Source organism: Chelonoidis abingdonii, chromosome 4 (genome assembly GCF_003597395.2).
Source record: "Chelonoidis abingdonii isolate Lonesome George chromosome 4, CheloAbing_2.0, whole genome shotgun sequence".
Classification (NCBI taxonomy): domain Eukaryota; kingdom Metazoa; phylum Chordata; order Testudines; family Testudinidae; genus Chelonoidis; species Chelonoidis abingdonii.
In genome coordinates, this window is record NC_133772.1 from 36488793 (window position 1) to 36504145 (window position 15353).

Here is a 15353-nt window from a genome sequence, read left to right on the forward strand (position 1 = left end):
TCCCAACTTCTGGAATAGCATTCTGATGACCTCCAACTGAAGGGACCACTCATGGTGAGAGAAAAAGGACCTGCTGAGGTGATTCGCCAGCATGTTCCGGACACCGGGGAGGTGCGAGGCTTCCAGGTGGATCACATGCTGAATGCAGAAGTCCCACAGACAGAGGGTTTCCTGGCACAGAGCAGATGAATGAGTTCCCACCTGGCCTGTTGACACAGAACATGGAGGCCGTATTGTCCGTCAACATCTGCACCACTGACCGGACAGTTGGGAAAGGAAGACACCGCAAGTCAGATGGATGGCTCTGAGCGCCCTGATGTTTATATGTAACGCGAGCTCCTCCCGTGACCATAACTTGAGTTCACAGTGTACAGAAATGCACTCCCCAACCAAGGTCGGATGCATCTGAAATCAGAGAGACCATGGGTCACACGCTCGCCAATGGCACACCTTCCAACACCAGAATCGTGTTAGACCACCACTGCAGGGAGGTAAGTACCTGCGGCGGGATCATGATGACCGGGGAGTAGACGGATGCCAGCCACATCTGGAGGGGACGCCCAAGGCAAGAAGACTTTGCAGCACCGTCACCGGTGATAAGAAGGAACTGAGGGAGTGCGGAGCCGGTGGCGCCTTTTATACTGGTGCATATGCGCACCACTCCAGCAGGCACCAGAAGCAGTCCCCTACGGATACCACTGTGGGAAAAACTTCCAGCACTGGTGCACGTGGCAAGCACACACACCTACAATGGAATGGACATGACCAAACATTTGAAGAACCACCTAAATTTCCTGAGTCCCAGTCCAGGACCTAGCCACTAGATACCACTACCTCCCTAGAATATGTAAATCAGCTGTGTTAAAGAACTACAATGGGTTATCACATTACACATTTGTTATAGTGAATATATAAGGCATAGTCTTACGTTAAGTGGCAGTGTCTGAAAAATCAATGAAATGTTGTTAGAATTCTCATACTGATCTTCCAGGAGAAAGATGTAATCTTCCTTGTGGGGAGGGATAGCTAAGTGGTTTGAGCCTTGGCCTGCTAAACCCAGGGTTGAGAGTTCAATCCTTGAGGGGGCCATTTAGGGATCTGGGGCAAAAACCTGTCTGGGGATTGGTCCTGCTTTGAGCAGGGGGTTGGATTAGATGATCTCCTGAGGTCCCTTCCAACCCTGATATTCTGTGATTCTAACAGCAATAATATATTCATACAGTGGCTCCGTGATGACAATGTTACTGTACTTGTTGTGTAACAAATTCTGCATAATACAGAAGGGCCCAGCATGGCCACTTTGTAATACAGAATTCTTTTTTAACAGCCAGCATCAGAAAATCTCCTTCTTGGTGACAATGGGAGAAGTAAAAATCAATAGATGTTTTTGTGTTTTTCTTAAAGCCCCAGCTCCCAGAGTCATGTGACTACATGAGAAATCTGATCTTTCATTTAAACTAAAGTTTCTAGCCCTCTTGGTTGTGGAGAAAAGCTTGAAAAAGTGTCCCAAGTGTATCTCAGCAGCTCAAACCCCAAAAGGCAAACAATAAAAACCCAATATTTATTATTTTTAATCTCATGATTTTTTAAGCTAATTTTGATTTTTGAGGTCTGAATCATAATTTTTGAATGCTTGGAGTTGGCAATACTGACCAACTCAACTGTAACCAATGAATTAACAATTCTGAATAAACTAATATGTCACTTACACAAATAACTGGGAAAACTAAGGAATTAAAACTAATCTGGATTTCCTATTCAGACACAACATTTCCAGACAATGCAGAAAATAAGAATGACCGGCTCTTCTCTGGAAGCTGAATTCAGCCACTGAGCTGCATTTAATATTGTACCCCGTCGCAGTGAGCAGATACAAATTTAGGCCTAAAACTGGTCAAAGCATCTGTGGGCAGACACTCTGCAACTTCTTTTTATCAGGCTACTGAAAGATACTGACTCAGGATTGCTAATGATGCAGACAGGATGTGTCAGAAAGTATTAACAGGCTCTGGATAAGATAAAAATGAACGAAGACCAAAAGGGAGGCCCTAAATTTGTTAGATTTATAGGAGAAGATAATGAATCAGTGGGAGGTAAGAAATGTCTCACTGGCAATGTCTTACAGGAGCAACAGATTGAGAAATACGAGTAGGCTGATTTATTTATTTTTTGGCCTCCAGAAGTAACCACTACTGCTCTGAAACCACACAGTGTGTTGTGGTCATGGGAAAGAAAACAGTTTATAATGGAAATGACTTCCCCTGGGGAAGTCAGAGTTCAGCCAGCACATGAAATCTAGACAGAAATGAATATGTTTTTTAAAAAATCTGGAGTGCAGTGATAAAGCTAAAATATTGAAGATATGAGGCCTCCCAGAAGAAATGTGTTTGTTTGTTTTTTTAATTCCCCCAGCATGTGCAGTGCTATAACCAGTGAAAACTCCTGGGATTGGGAAAGAGGCAGAAAAGCATAAAGTGGGGGATTAAGAGAGCTACTATAATGAACAGGGTCACTACTCATCTTGGGATTGCCAGAACTGTCTTGATTTTATTAGCAACAGAGTGCATCAAAAACATACTCAGACACTAATTTCCGGGTTTGCGAAATGTCGCATATGGTCTTATGACATGTCAGCACTGTCCTGTTCAACACTATGTCATCACAGCCTAATGCAACATAGGGTATGGCTACACTTGAAACTTCAAAGCGCTGCCATGGCAGCACTTTGAAGTGCGAGTGTGGTCGCAGCGCCAGTGCTGGGAGAGAGCTCTCCCGGCGTTGCACGTACTCCACATCCTCATGGGGTTTAGCTTGCAGCGCTGGGAGCCGCGCTCCCCGCGCTGGGGCACTGTTTACACTGGCACTTTACAGTGCTGTATCTTGCAGCGCTTTTTTTTTCACACCCCTGAGCAAGAAAGTTGCAGCGCTGTAAAGCACCAGTGTAGCCAAGGCCAAAGTCACACTCTACCAAGCAGGTTTACAGCACAACACTCCAATCAGTCACATCAGATACACTTCAGTAAGTATCAATACAAGTGCTAAATCTTCTGAGGCCCAGAGGGGCATTTTGCTGGCAATGAAGACAGAGACATAGATTCAAAGATCAAAACACCAGACCTTATGGAGTAAGGGCCAAGTTTTGACTATGGATGTACCAGTTATGTCCAGGGGAACTGTGTGTGTGCATCCAAGCACTGAATCTGGACTCACGTTTCTACAGAACTGTGTAGATATCTTTAGTCAGAGCCTACATACATTCAGGAAAGTGCAGGTGAAATGACTAGGTTAAAGTTTATCACAGTGGAACTTGTGATCACACATTAGGAGGAGAGGGGGCAAACATGCATGTGAATAGAAGGGATGAAAAGAAGCACCACTAATGTAAATTAGCAAGAAGGTGAGTATGTGAGCCTTTGTGTTCTCCATTTCCCCATTTCCCCCCTCTCTTCTATTGGTTCTTGGACTAGAAAAATAAAGCAAAGCAGATCTGAGTTCTCGTACTCTGCTCTTCCTTATGAGTGCACTTCCTGTTGACCACAGATGGAAATTTTGGACACGGATGGAGATTGAAACATGGAAGAAGAGATCCTCCATGCAGAGCTAAGACTGGTCTTAACAGAATACCTGTGCAAAAGTTACAAATACATACAGTTTGAGTGGGCGTTTCAGAAGTACTCAGTATTGGCCTAACTGCTCCTCCATTGAAATCAATGGAAGTTTTACCATTCACTTTAATGAGAGCAGAGTTAACTTCTGAAAATCCCATCCTTTAAAAACAAAGATAGCTAAAATAAATTCTCATTTGACTATCAGTCAACACTTAATAGCACCTTAAACATATGAGGCCATCAAGCCCAAATCTGACTATGCAGCTTCTTGACCCCAGGAGCCCTGAGAGTCTTTATGGATATGTGCTCCCTATATAAAAAGCCCTATTAAATTAATTCACTTACCTCCACATGTTAAGAGGTTCTGTAAAAGTACAAGATGATCTGGGCATGAGCATCTTGGGGTTCCATCTCCTTTTGCAATGCAGATGTGTGAACAGCCACCATTATCACGGGAACATGGATGTGCAGCTGCATAAACAACACATGGAATGGAATATTGTGTACTGTCAATAAATAAGGATGTTCAGGTAGTGCAAAGCTGGTTTCTGTAAGAACTACCAACTTTCACTAGACATGAACACAGTAAATGCATGACTTCCCAGGTCACTGCTCAAAAGCTGATTTACAGTCTCTCTAGGAAAATTGCTCCTGAAAACCAAGATATATGGACTTCTCAGAAATCCTTTAAATATTTAGAAACTAGGATGCAAAGAAACTAGTAGAAGCTTCTTGTAAAAGACTACACTTAAAGAACGAGTAGACTTCATCTGCATTTCATCTGCGAACTGGACATTAAGAAGAGACGTGATACTTTTGTTTAAACCAAACAAAAGGCCTGTTCAGTACACTTAATCTCGAAGGACCCAAAATTATTTACAAAACTGAAGTACACATACGTACACACACACATAAAAATACATATATGGGCCAAGATTTAAAAAAAAAATAATAGGTACAGTTAGACTTCTAAACCCACTTTTAGGCACTTAGGTAAGTAGCCTCAAAAGTGCTAAGCACCCAATAGCTCCTCAAATAGGCAACCTAAATAGACAAGACAGACAAAGAGAAGCAGACAGATGGCAGAGCTGGGAACAGAACCCAGGTCTCTTGAGTCCTAGTTTAATGCCTTATCCACTGGATTACATCACTTCCTCTATGTGCTTACACTTAAGCACATTCTGAAGCATCTTGTTGGAGTGGAGCCCATATTTGTTATGTCACAGAATGATGCATTCTTGGATCCAGTACTAGTAAGTTCTAAGATTTTTACAAAGGGGAGGGGGGCATATAAATATAGTTAAATATTTCTGTGCCAAATGTGCTCTCAATCTGCTCAGACTCGTTAATCAGGCATTTAGCACAGAAATCTGCCTTCACTTTTAATAAACATAGAATTTTTATATATAGTCTTAAGATGCCACTGCACGCAGCATGGATTGTTGGAAGAGCAAAAGAAAACTTTTTTTAAATTGTTCTGTTGCAACAGAGATTTGGCTTTAAAGGACAAGTTTCAGATTTCAGCCCTGAAGGGTGATTCTTTTCAAGTGTGACTCAAAGTAGAAAGCAGGATCCTTGTCATAAACAAAATAAAGCACTCTCCCCCTTGCCGCCTTCTTTTTTTTTTAAAACCATTCATGATTTAGCATGTGAAAATCATTTCCCAATTCTCTGAATAGTGCTTAAATTAAAAAAATAAAATCTGTTTGCAGCAGTAAAGTAAGGGTACCTTGGAGAGACACTGGGAGTATGGCAAGGAGATGCTAGAGAAAAGGCTAGGAATGGCGAATATTACATATTGTGAAAGAAAAGGGGTTAATCGTTTGCAAAATTCTAGAACAAATGCACTAAAATGGCTCCAATTCCTTTTTTTTAAATGAATGATTCCTATACTCTTATTTTCGAAATTTGAGGGTTTCCGTGCTTATAAAACAAGGATTAGTAAGAGTGCAAGCAAACATCACACAGGTTTCCCCCTACACAGTTCTGTCAATGCACCTCTTGCTATTCTAGTTAATGGCTTTTTCAAACAGTAGCGGTAATGGGTGGATGGAAAAAAAGATTTGAAAATATCAGGACATTTTCTTTCCAGGTGTCTTTCAACTTCCAGAGAAGTTATCAATCATAGTTTATTAGATGAGTAGATAAAAGAAACAGACATGATATCCTAAAATTAAACAAACACACACACAACCACTCCCTACCTTCAGGTCTCCTTCCAAGCCCCTTTTGTATTGGGGATATTTTTCCTTTCCCCACCACTCCTTTACTCTCCCTTATTCTGTCATTCTGTCTCTTTCATTCTCTGCATCTTTCCACAGTCTTTTCTTTCTCTCTCTTTTTTAATTCTCTTCCTTTTTTCGGGAGGTTTTCTCGGATCCTTCCCCTTCTCAGTCCCCCAGTTAACATCTTTCTCTCCTCAAAGGCCCTGCATCATCCTTCTTTCAGATGCGGAGAGTTTGACAGAAGACCTCCTGTATCTCATCAGCACTTCTCTGTCAGTCAGCCAGAGGGGACCCATTACCATCATCCCCAGGGGCTGAGTGTCTCTACAGTTCTAACATCTGATGGTTCCTGGAGAAAGAGACCAAAAGTGGAACCAGATTATGGTATGTTTCCACTAACCCACTGGTGCAGCTCCTTGCTCTGCTTGGTCAAGTCTTAGCCTCGTTATTAGTACTTACATAATGACATAAACATACATGGTATGTTACAATAACAAAGACAGAATCCCTGTGCTGAAGAGCTTGCAATCTAAATGAAGACAACAAAAATCAAGCAAGCACAGAAAAACATCTCCCGGAGGGAGATGAAATGGGAAGGACAATACTACGATTAGGTGATCACTTGGAAGGCTAACGCACACATCCTAAAATTAACCAAGGGTGCGTCTCCCCCGTATTTTTTTTCCTTTTTCCTGTTCTTTCTGGATCTCTCCCTTCTGCCAGATTATGTCTGGCCTCCAACACCACTCTCTAGGAGAAGCAAAGTGAAACAGACAGTCCGAGCTAGTTTTCAATGTTCCTTTTGTTGCAACAGTGTTTCATGCTCGCATGCCTGCTACTCCAGTATGTTTGTCCACCCTTGTTTCTAAGGTAGGATAGGCAGGGCAAACAATACATAGCTTCTCCTCCCTTACGTCTCTCCCCCCAGGATCAGTGGAGATGTACTGCAGTGAACTATTTTAAAAGGAGCCACCCTTCCTCACTTTGCGGTTCAACAAAAGCCCCCCTTGCTCCTTGATGCCTCTTTTAGAAATGCAGATGTAAAGCAGAGCTATTTTTCTTATAGCTGATTCCCCTAATCCTATGTGGAATAACTCCCTTATGGTACACAGTAAAACACGTGTGATCACAGGTTTGCAATGGTGAAAGGCTAGTGTAGTTAACCTCTCTGAATCAAACAGCCTACATCTAGTTTTTCTTAGCAGCTTCAGGCGCAAATTTTGTATTATGCATATGCATGCTGAATAGATTGCTAACTACACCTCTACTCCGATATAACACGACCCGATATAACACAAATTCAGATATAACGCGGTAAAGCAGTGCTCCGGGGGGGCAGGGCTGCGCACTCTAGTGTATCCAAGCAAGTTCGATATAATGCAGTTTCACCTATAACGCGGTAAGATTTTTTGGCTCCTGAGGACAGCGTTATATTGGGGTAGAGGTGTACTACAACATCCGATAGCCATCTTTCTGTGCAGAGATTATTCATGACAGAAATGGGAAAAGAGGTTTGCATTGCTTTCTCTTCTGGGAGGTCCATCCTGCAAGGTGCTGAGCACACTGGACTGGCCGCAATCCAGCTAAGAACTTATTTGAAGTCAACGGGGGTGGTCACATGCTTAAGTGCTTAGCTGGGTTGAGGTGAGAGTGTTCAGCACCCCTCACAATCAAGCCCTATGCCTGTATTTTGTGTACAAATTGTCATTTCTTTACAGCAGAAATCTGTCTTATAAGTCTGTAGAACGCCTGGTGTATTTTTGAGTGTTACATAAATAGCCAAAATTATATGCACCATTTTTCATAAGCAAAAACCTCCCTGGTTTCAAACAGTGCTTACTAAAAAACCTGGGCACATTCTGTTTAAAATGAACACAAAAACTCACAACAAATCAGAAACTGAAGAATCAGAAATTCACATACTAGGATACACACTGGGTGTCTGATTCAGACGTTTAAGAAAAACTAGTACCGGAGCAATCAAGAATACATGGCACTGAAATAAACTTACAAAATTCATCCATATCAACTTCTTCCACTGCATGAATGCCTGTCAAGTGAGCAATTCGGCCTTGGATTCTAGTCCTCTTGTATCCACTGGTTTTCTCAACTCTCTCAATCATCTGCTGCTGACGGTCAATCCAGTACAAGTGATTCCCCAACACAGTCAGTCCCATTGGCTGCAGGATGTTGGAGTCCTCCAATGTCACACGGTTAGCTCCTGAAACAATCAAAAGCTAAAGCAAATACAGGTTTTGCAAAGACAAACTTTTGTCTCATCTTTTCTTTTCTCTTTTATAACAAAGTGTACTTGTTTCCAAAACACACTTTATCCTTCAAACAGTCTTATTATCATAAATGAATTCTGAATACATTTTTTTTGATCCAGTGCAACTGGAAATGTTTCCAAGGGCTAAATTAAAAAAAAAATTCACTTTCAAGCACTGACAGGCAAGTTCTACTCTCAGACATATTGAGCTACCAATGGGAACCATCTATGGGCAGCAGAGATTAGAATTTTTCCCTACAAGCTAAGGTCTCATGGAAGATATTTCTTGAGAGAGGCATTCACATTTTTTAAAATAGTACTTATTGAGTTTTCCAGGAAAAATCTACATAGAACATTACGTGCTGATGCTATTCTTTAACAAGAGAAAGCTGATAATTCATTGGCGTCACAGTGACTGGTACTATATAAAAATCCTAGGTACATTTAATGTTATATACATACATAAACACTCACACATAATACACACAGGTACGTACATACATACACACATACAACATTAAAATAGCTCCGTGTTAAGCACAATAAGGTTGCTAAGTTAAGCATTCAAAAGTTGGAAAATGCCAAATTTTAGGTTGCCTGTGTAATCTTTATTCACCTCCGTGATGCATATACCCTATGATACAATCTTTAAATACATGATCACACACTTTTTGTCTACAGGATCCCTGCCTCATTCTGGGCACAGAGAATGAATCAGGGCTGCGGAGAGAATGAAGCTATTTGTAAGACCTCTGCTTCATTTACTCTAGAAGCTGGAAGTTCTGTAGGGCGCAGCGTAGGGGCCTGCAGATGGAGAAAGCTGGGTTTGTTGTTTTTTTCCCCAGTAGTGATTTCCTACAACATTCAGCAACTCTTCCTATTTCCTGCTTTCTGCCCTGCACACCAGTTGTCAACAGCAGATCCCCAACAGGGAAAAAATCCAGCTCATTTGCTGAGATGCAGGACATCAAAGCTCCTGCTGCAGAGGGCAGCCTCAGGAACAGAGGGAGGGAGGTACTGAGAGGGAAATGAGGCAGATGGTTTATTCAGGCCACAGTCAGAGCCTTGAAAATGGAGATGAAGAGAAAGTGCTTGATGGAGGAAGGTGGCAAAGCGACAGGCAGTGATGAGGTAAGTCTGATCAATGATATGGCATGAGAGTATAGATGAGCTTGGAAGTGGGGAGCGGCTGAATGGAGAGAGAAGCAGGCTCTAAGGCAGGAAGGAGAAAAATGAGGGGACAGCGTGGAAAGAATGGACAAGACAAAGATGGCGAGGGGGAACACGCTCATAATACAAAACCAGTGTCAGTATTTCAACAACGATCTCAGACATCTTACTTCCACAGGACAGAGATTCTAAGCTCACTTTCCAAGTGCCTGACCCTCATAAAGTAGAAAGAAACGGTGCTGAATTTAAAACTAACATTTCCAGGCATCTAAGGCAGAGCAGTTGTCACTCCTAGGGCATTTTACGGTGCTTGAAAATGGTTACTAAGAAGAACTGAGTTAACTGACTCTACAGACCAGGGCATACCACGTTAACCATCATGTCAGCAAACCATGACTGAGCCCTCAACCCAGCAGGATTTAACTGTGGTTCGCTGATGTCATGCTGACCATGATTTGTCCTGGTCTACACTGACCAGCCTTCTGTGGTCAGTGCGTGCGAACGCTGTAGCATTTTGTATTGCAGCCCAGTCTACATGTAGTCTGTAAGCTCCGTGGGGCAGGGAGAGTCTCTCCCTCTACATTTGTAGAATGCCTTGCATGAAACTGTCCCAGGCTTGGTTTGGGCCTCTACCTACTACTAGAATACAAGTTGCTATTACTACCACTACTACTACTAAATGAATGCAGTATACACCTGCAAAGGGGGAGGTAAGGGCACAAATCCTGTTGTATGCTAAACAACGTCCATATGGATGCATCTGAGAACTGGCCACATTCTACTTCCTACCTCCACATACCATTTCCTTCATACTTCCTTTCACCTGCCTAATCATCCAGCGAGCCTAACTTTAGTGTTTGGAAGAAATGGGATAAAAATCAAAGTGGTGTTTCACCTCTAAACAACACCAACAACAACATCAAATCATCTGTCCTATCATTCAAAACACTCTGAGCTAACATTTAAAATTTGTTAAAAGAAATATATATTTGTGGCCGCTTTTAACATTTACTGCTGGCAGTCTGATAGTGTTTATTGTACCATTTTTGTGAAAGGTGCTTAAAAAAGTTGCAACTTTTTTTTGTAGCTTTTTCCATAATGACAGTCCCTGAATCATTCTCTTACGTCAGAGAAACCACTGGCAGGCAGTTCCTGCCTATGTGTACCAGATGTATTCCACAAGAAATGACAAGTGTAATGGACGATGTGAGTCAGTGGTATCTCTGCTCTAAGATTTAATTATGGAATAATGATAATTGTGACTAACTTGCTCTTTTCCTCTCTGGCATTTAAACTTTTTTTTTTTTAATGACACAAAATAAGATTACAGAATTTGGATACACAGTAAAAACATTAATCAGCGCTAGATTCAAATAATTTGCTGAATAAATTACTTAAGAGCTCAGCCATGCATGCAAATATAACATTTCTTTCAATTACAGCTGCTATTTAATTTGTTCAGAAGATTACAGTGCACAAAGATTTTTACTATACTGCTAAAAGGAGCACTGCCTGATACATACAGATTATTTTAAATTAAAGGGAAATTATACGGAGGTCAGGAATTTCCAGCTCCTTCTGATTAATTCTAAAATTAATTCTCTCACACATTTAGGCAATACTAACCCTCTCCAGTGGGAAATAACTACTGCCAGTAAGGTTTACGGAAGAAATGCATTCAATCCTTGTCCAGTGTTGACTGCTTCCCTTTGTCCTGGGCCATTGAAAATGGGGTGGGCGGATGAGGACCTCCTGTAATGCTGTAGTACCAGGAGTACGTATCACAGTGTTGAGCAGAGAATTGAGAGCATACAGTAAAACAGATTCTGAAACCATAGTCCATGGACCAACAGCTGGTGGTCCACAAAGAGCTGAGGGCCTCAATGCAAATAGTAGCCTCTCCATTGATTTCACTGGGGACTGGCTCAGGCTCTGACGGCTGATTTGTACTTCTGAGGCTTTCCTCCCCAAAACATGCAGATTTGCACGATTTAGAAATGCAAAAAAGAGTAACAAAAAATGGATGGGAAGGTGGTGCTGGACCTGCAGCCTTGGAGACCTAAACGCTGGGACCTTGATCCTGCAAAATGTGGAACACTCTTAACTCACATTGGAGTCAATGGGACTGGAATTCTCAGTGCCTCTCAGAAATGCTTGGCACCTTGCAGAACTGGGCCATGGGTGCTGAGTTTGCAAAGTGAGGTTCAGTTATGCTCAGACACCATGGTATTGGCCTACATTATAAAAACCCAGATAGACCAATTTCTTAACAGAAGCAGTAATAAATTGAAGGAACTTTTTTATTCCATTAACAATTTTATATTTAAAAACATTAAAAATTGGCCAAATTCATTTAAAACTAAAAATAAAGTTGATGTTTCCTGTCCTGAAATGGTGCAGGTTTCACATCATCAACTGTGTCTTCTGCTTTTACAAACTAGGAAGAGGCTGCCTCTCTCCCAGTGACTTACTGCAGAGGTGCCTGAGCTGAAGTCCCAGTAGTATTCTCCTTCTGGTTAAATAATAAAAATGATAATGAAAATCATGTTACAAGTAAAAGAAGTATCTAATTTCCTTAGTAATTAAACACTTTGATTTCCAGTATGAAATAAACGTGTAATCTTTTTAAGGTGGAAATTAGAATTCAAGGGCTTGGCTACATTGGCACTTTACAGCACTGCAACTTTCGCGCTCAGGGGTGTGAAAAAACACCACCCTGAGTGCTGCAAGATGCAGCGCTGTAAAGTGTCAGTGTAATCAGGGCGGCAGCGCTGGGAGCGCGACTCCCAGCGCTGCTCTCTACACCTGTAAGGGATGTGGTTTACAAGCAGCGCTGGGAGAGCTCTCTCCCAGCGCTGCCGCTCTGACCACACTCACACTTCAAAGCGCTGCCGCAGCAGTGTTCCCACAGCGCTGCCAGGACAGCGCTTTGAAATTTCTAATGTAGCCAAGCCCCAAATAAAAAAAAACCTTATGAAAAGCCTGAAGGACAAATTCCTCTATTTACATTTTCATCGAATACAAAGCATTTGTTCTCACCTCAAATAAATTTTTTCAAACTCTTTCAGCTATTTAAAAATAAAATAAACAGGTTATATCACCTGGCGGCAGACTGATGTTGTTTGCAAAGCCTTATGAGATTCCAAAAAGCATCAATAACTCAAAGCTGGTGGGGGAAGGCAGGGCACAGGGTTAAACCCTTGGTTATGAAAATGAAAGTCCTACAGACAAGACCATGTAACACCTTCCCTGAAAGTTAAACATTGGACAGCTTAGTCGCTGTTCTGCCACTTTCAACACAGTGCTGTAAAATATCTGGATTTGATGAGTTTAAAAAAATGGGTCATCTCCCTAATTCTGCAAGAGGGAAAGGATACCTAGCACTGCCTAATAAGAATAAAATATACAACACAACCTTTTGATCTGATTTTTCATGATCACCTCAGTTTACATTAAAATCCTTTCGTGTATGTGTTTTTGTTTTAATGTGTTTTGCCCAATACACAAGTTATTTCTTGTGGTCTCATTCAAGCCAAGGTCCTTTTGGCTGTCGATTCTCTTCAAGGCTTGCGATATGAGAATACAAAGCATTTTTAAACACAAAAATGTGCTGTTAACTTTTCAAAAATCAACAGCTCAGTGGATCAAATTACAGTGAGCTCAGCTGGATCAAACATAGCCATATCTCTCTGGCTACGAGAGGCATATCCTCTGGTTAATCAACATTACAGATTTTCTTTTATCCCTACAGTTTTCCCCTTTCATCTTCTCTATAGCATCTTATTTTCTGGCTGCTTCCCCTTAATGTTCATCAAATAAATATATGTTGTAAGCCCTGATTCAGGACTAAGCAGAGGAAGTTTAGTTTTTCATGTAACATGATCCACCCTAATTTAAGGTGCTACATCTGTAGTGTCTGGATGAAGTTCTTTAGGGGAACACAGACCAGCTACAATGGAAGCCACAGTGTGCTATCCCCTGCCAAAACTATGACTATTGCATGCTGGTCATCGTTCACCTAGTACCACCTGAGTCCTAAGTCACTTCTTATATACATACCACTTAGCAAACAAAAAAAGAAAGAGGAAAAAATTAATAGATCGCTTCCCTGAGGAACCGACAATGCATTATAATTAGGGCTTCTGTTTTTCAGGGTTTATTACTTTCATTTTTGGGGTTTTATTTTTTTTTAAAGCAATTTTTGAGTTCCATCTAGATGTCAAAAAATTGGGGGAGTCATGAGCACACACCAGCAGGGCTTATAGGGACCAATTAATTGTGCTAATTGACTGGGTCTCCTTTCCCTCTTTGATGGGAGTAGCTGGCAGTGCTTTTTAGCCTTCTCTTTAGAGGCAATACCAACACAGATTTGTTCACTGCCCTCCTCCCAGGTGCATTCCCCTACAGCCCTATCTCCAACTGATTTTTCTCATGCATCTCTGACACTGCCTTCTCCCTCTTCCCTGCCCCACTTTATTACGGTGGTGCCGAAGACCAGCCAAGAGTGGGACTCAATTGTGCTAGGCCCTGTACAAACAGCAACAGTCAGTCCCTACTTTGATCTCAACGCTTGTGTGTTCTGCCACATGACCCTCTCTCTTTCATGGGTTAACTAAATGCTCTCCTGACTTCTGGTCTCTCTTCCAGTTCTGAAGTGTTCTGACACTTTCTGTCTCTCACCTTCCTGACCCTTCTCTTCCAGTCCTGCTGTGATCTATTGCCCAGCCACTCCCACATTTTTATTACTGTCCTCCTACTGTGCCCTGTGCACTCTACTCTCTGAACCCCGACTTTGATTCCGCCTCCTGTTGGTAACTTTGTCTCTAGCTCCTTAGACCCAAACTCGTTGCTCTCCTGACTTCTCCTTCATATGCTGCTTCCTCTAATCCACAGAGGATCAGAAGTGACTGACACTGAACTGGAAGGAAGCAAACATGAATGTTTGTTGTACCGGTTCTGCTACTGACTGACCGAGTGACCTTGGCCAAGTAGCTTAACTTCTCTATTCCTCATTGTCCCCAGCTGTACAATGGGGGCCCATAATGCTTATACACCTTTGTAAAACACTGAGATCTACAGACAAAGCCATGTATAAAAGCCAAGTAGTAGCAGTATAATAAAAAGATGTGAAGTAGCATTGCTATAGCGGGAAATGTGATGACTTCACATGACTCCCACTGCTATACTAAATCAGTATTCCAGACAAACTAGATTGTCACTCACTTCAGAAGAATTAAAGTTTTTGGTGTGTGGGAAAGGTTCATGTGTGTGTGAATTAAATGACTCTCTCGGTCTTGGCAATGCCCCAGGTTACTGCTACTACAGTTACCTGCCATTGTCTGCACTGCCATTGACCAGCCTTGGGTGTTCAAAAGTTAATTGCAACTATAGTAACTCTTCACTTGAAGTCGTCCCGGTTAACGTTGTTTTGTTGTTACCTTGCTGATCAGTTAGAGAACATGCTCGTTTAAAGTTGCACAATGCTCCCTTATAACATCGTTTGGTAGCCGCCTGCTTTGTCCACTGCTTGCAGGAAGAGAAGCTTGTTGGAGCTAGCTGGTGGGTGGTTGGAACGAGGGTGGACCGGCAGCCCCCCATCAGCTCCCTGCTCCCCTAAGTTCCCTGTGCAGCAGCTGCGCAGCAGGTTACCAATTGCTGGCAGTTCAGCTGTCCCTCTCCCCACTGCCACGTGCTGCTCCTGCCTTGGAGTTGCTCCCCAAGCCTCCTGCTTGCTGTGCGGAGGCTGTAGGGGGGTGCAGAAGAAGAGGACTAATGTCAGGGTGTCCCCCTCCACCCTGCTCCTGCACCCCGCTTACCCCATCTCCATAGAGCAGGGGGGACACATGACAGGGCTCAGGATGGAGGGAGCTTCCTGGCAGCAGCTGCTAATTAAGATATCAGCTTGCTAATTAACTTAATAAGGCAGTGTACTTAAGAGTGCAGTCAGCATACTTAAAGGGGAAATGCGCATCTCTCTCTCTCTCACACACACACACACACACACACACACACACACACACACACACAGTGTGTGTGTCTGTCTGCCATGCTGTCACCCCTCCCTCCATTCATGCTACCTTG

At 42.4% G+C, this 15353-nt stretch overlaps 1 protein-coding gene across 2 annotated transcripts in view; it reads right to left on the reverse strand.

Annotated features, from left to right (window-relative positions):
* The window catches only part of LRP5 (LDL receptor related protein 5), a 262260-nt gene that overhangs the window by 18717 nt on the left and 228190 nt on the right, over positions 1 to 15353 (reverse strand). For both annotated transcript variants that reach the window (XM_032801562.2, XM_032801560.2), the window contains exons 16-17: positions 7845 to 8054; positions 3954 to 4079 (exon numbers count right to left, since the gene is read on the reverse strand). In XM_032801562.2, the coding sequence (XP_032657453.1) occupies positions 3954 to 4079; positions 7845 to 8054 (336 nt within the window). The remainder of the gene's footprint in view (positions 1 to 3953; positions 4080 to 7844; positions 8055 to 15353) is intronic.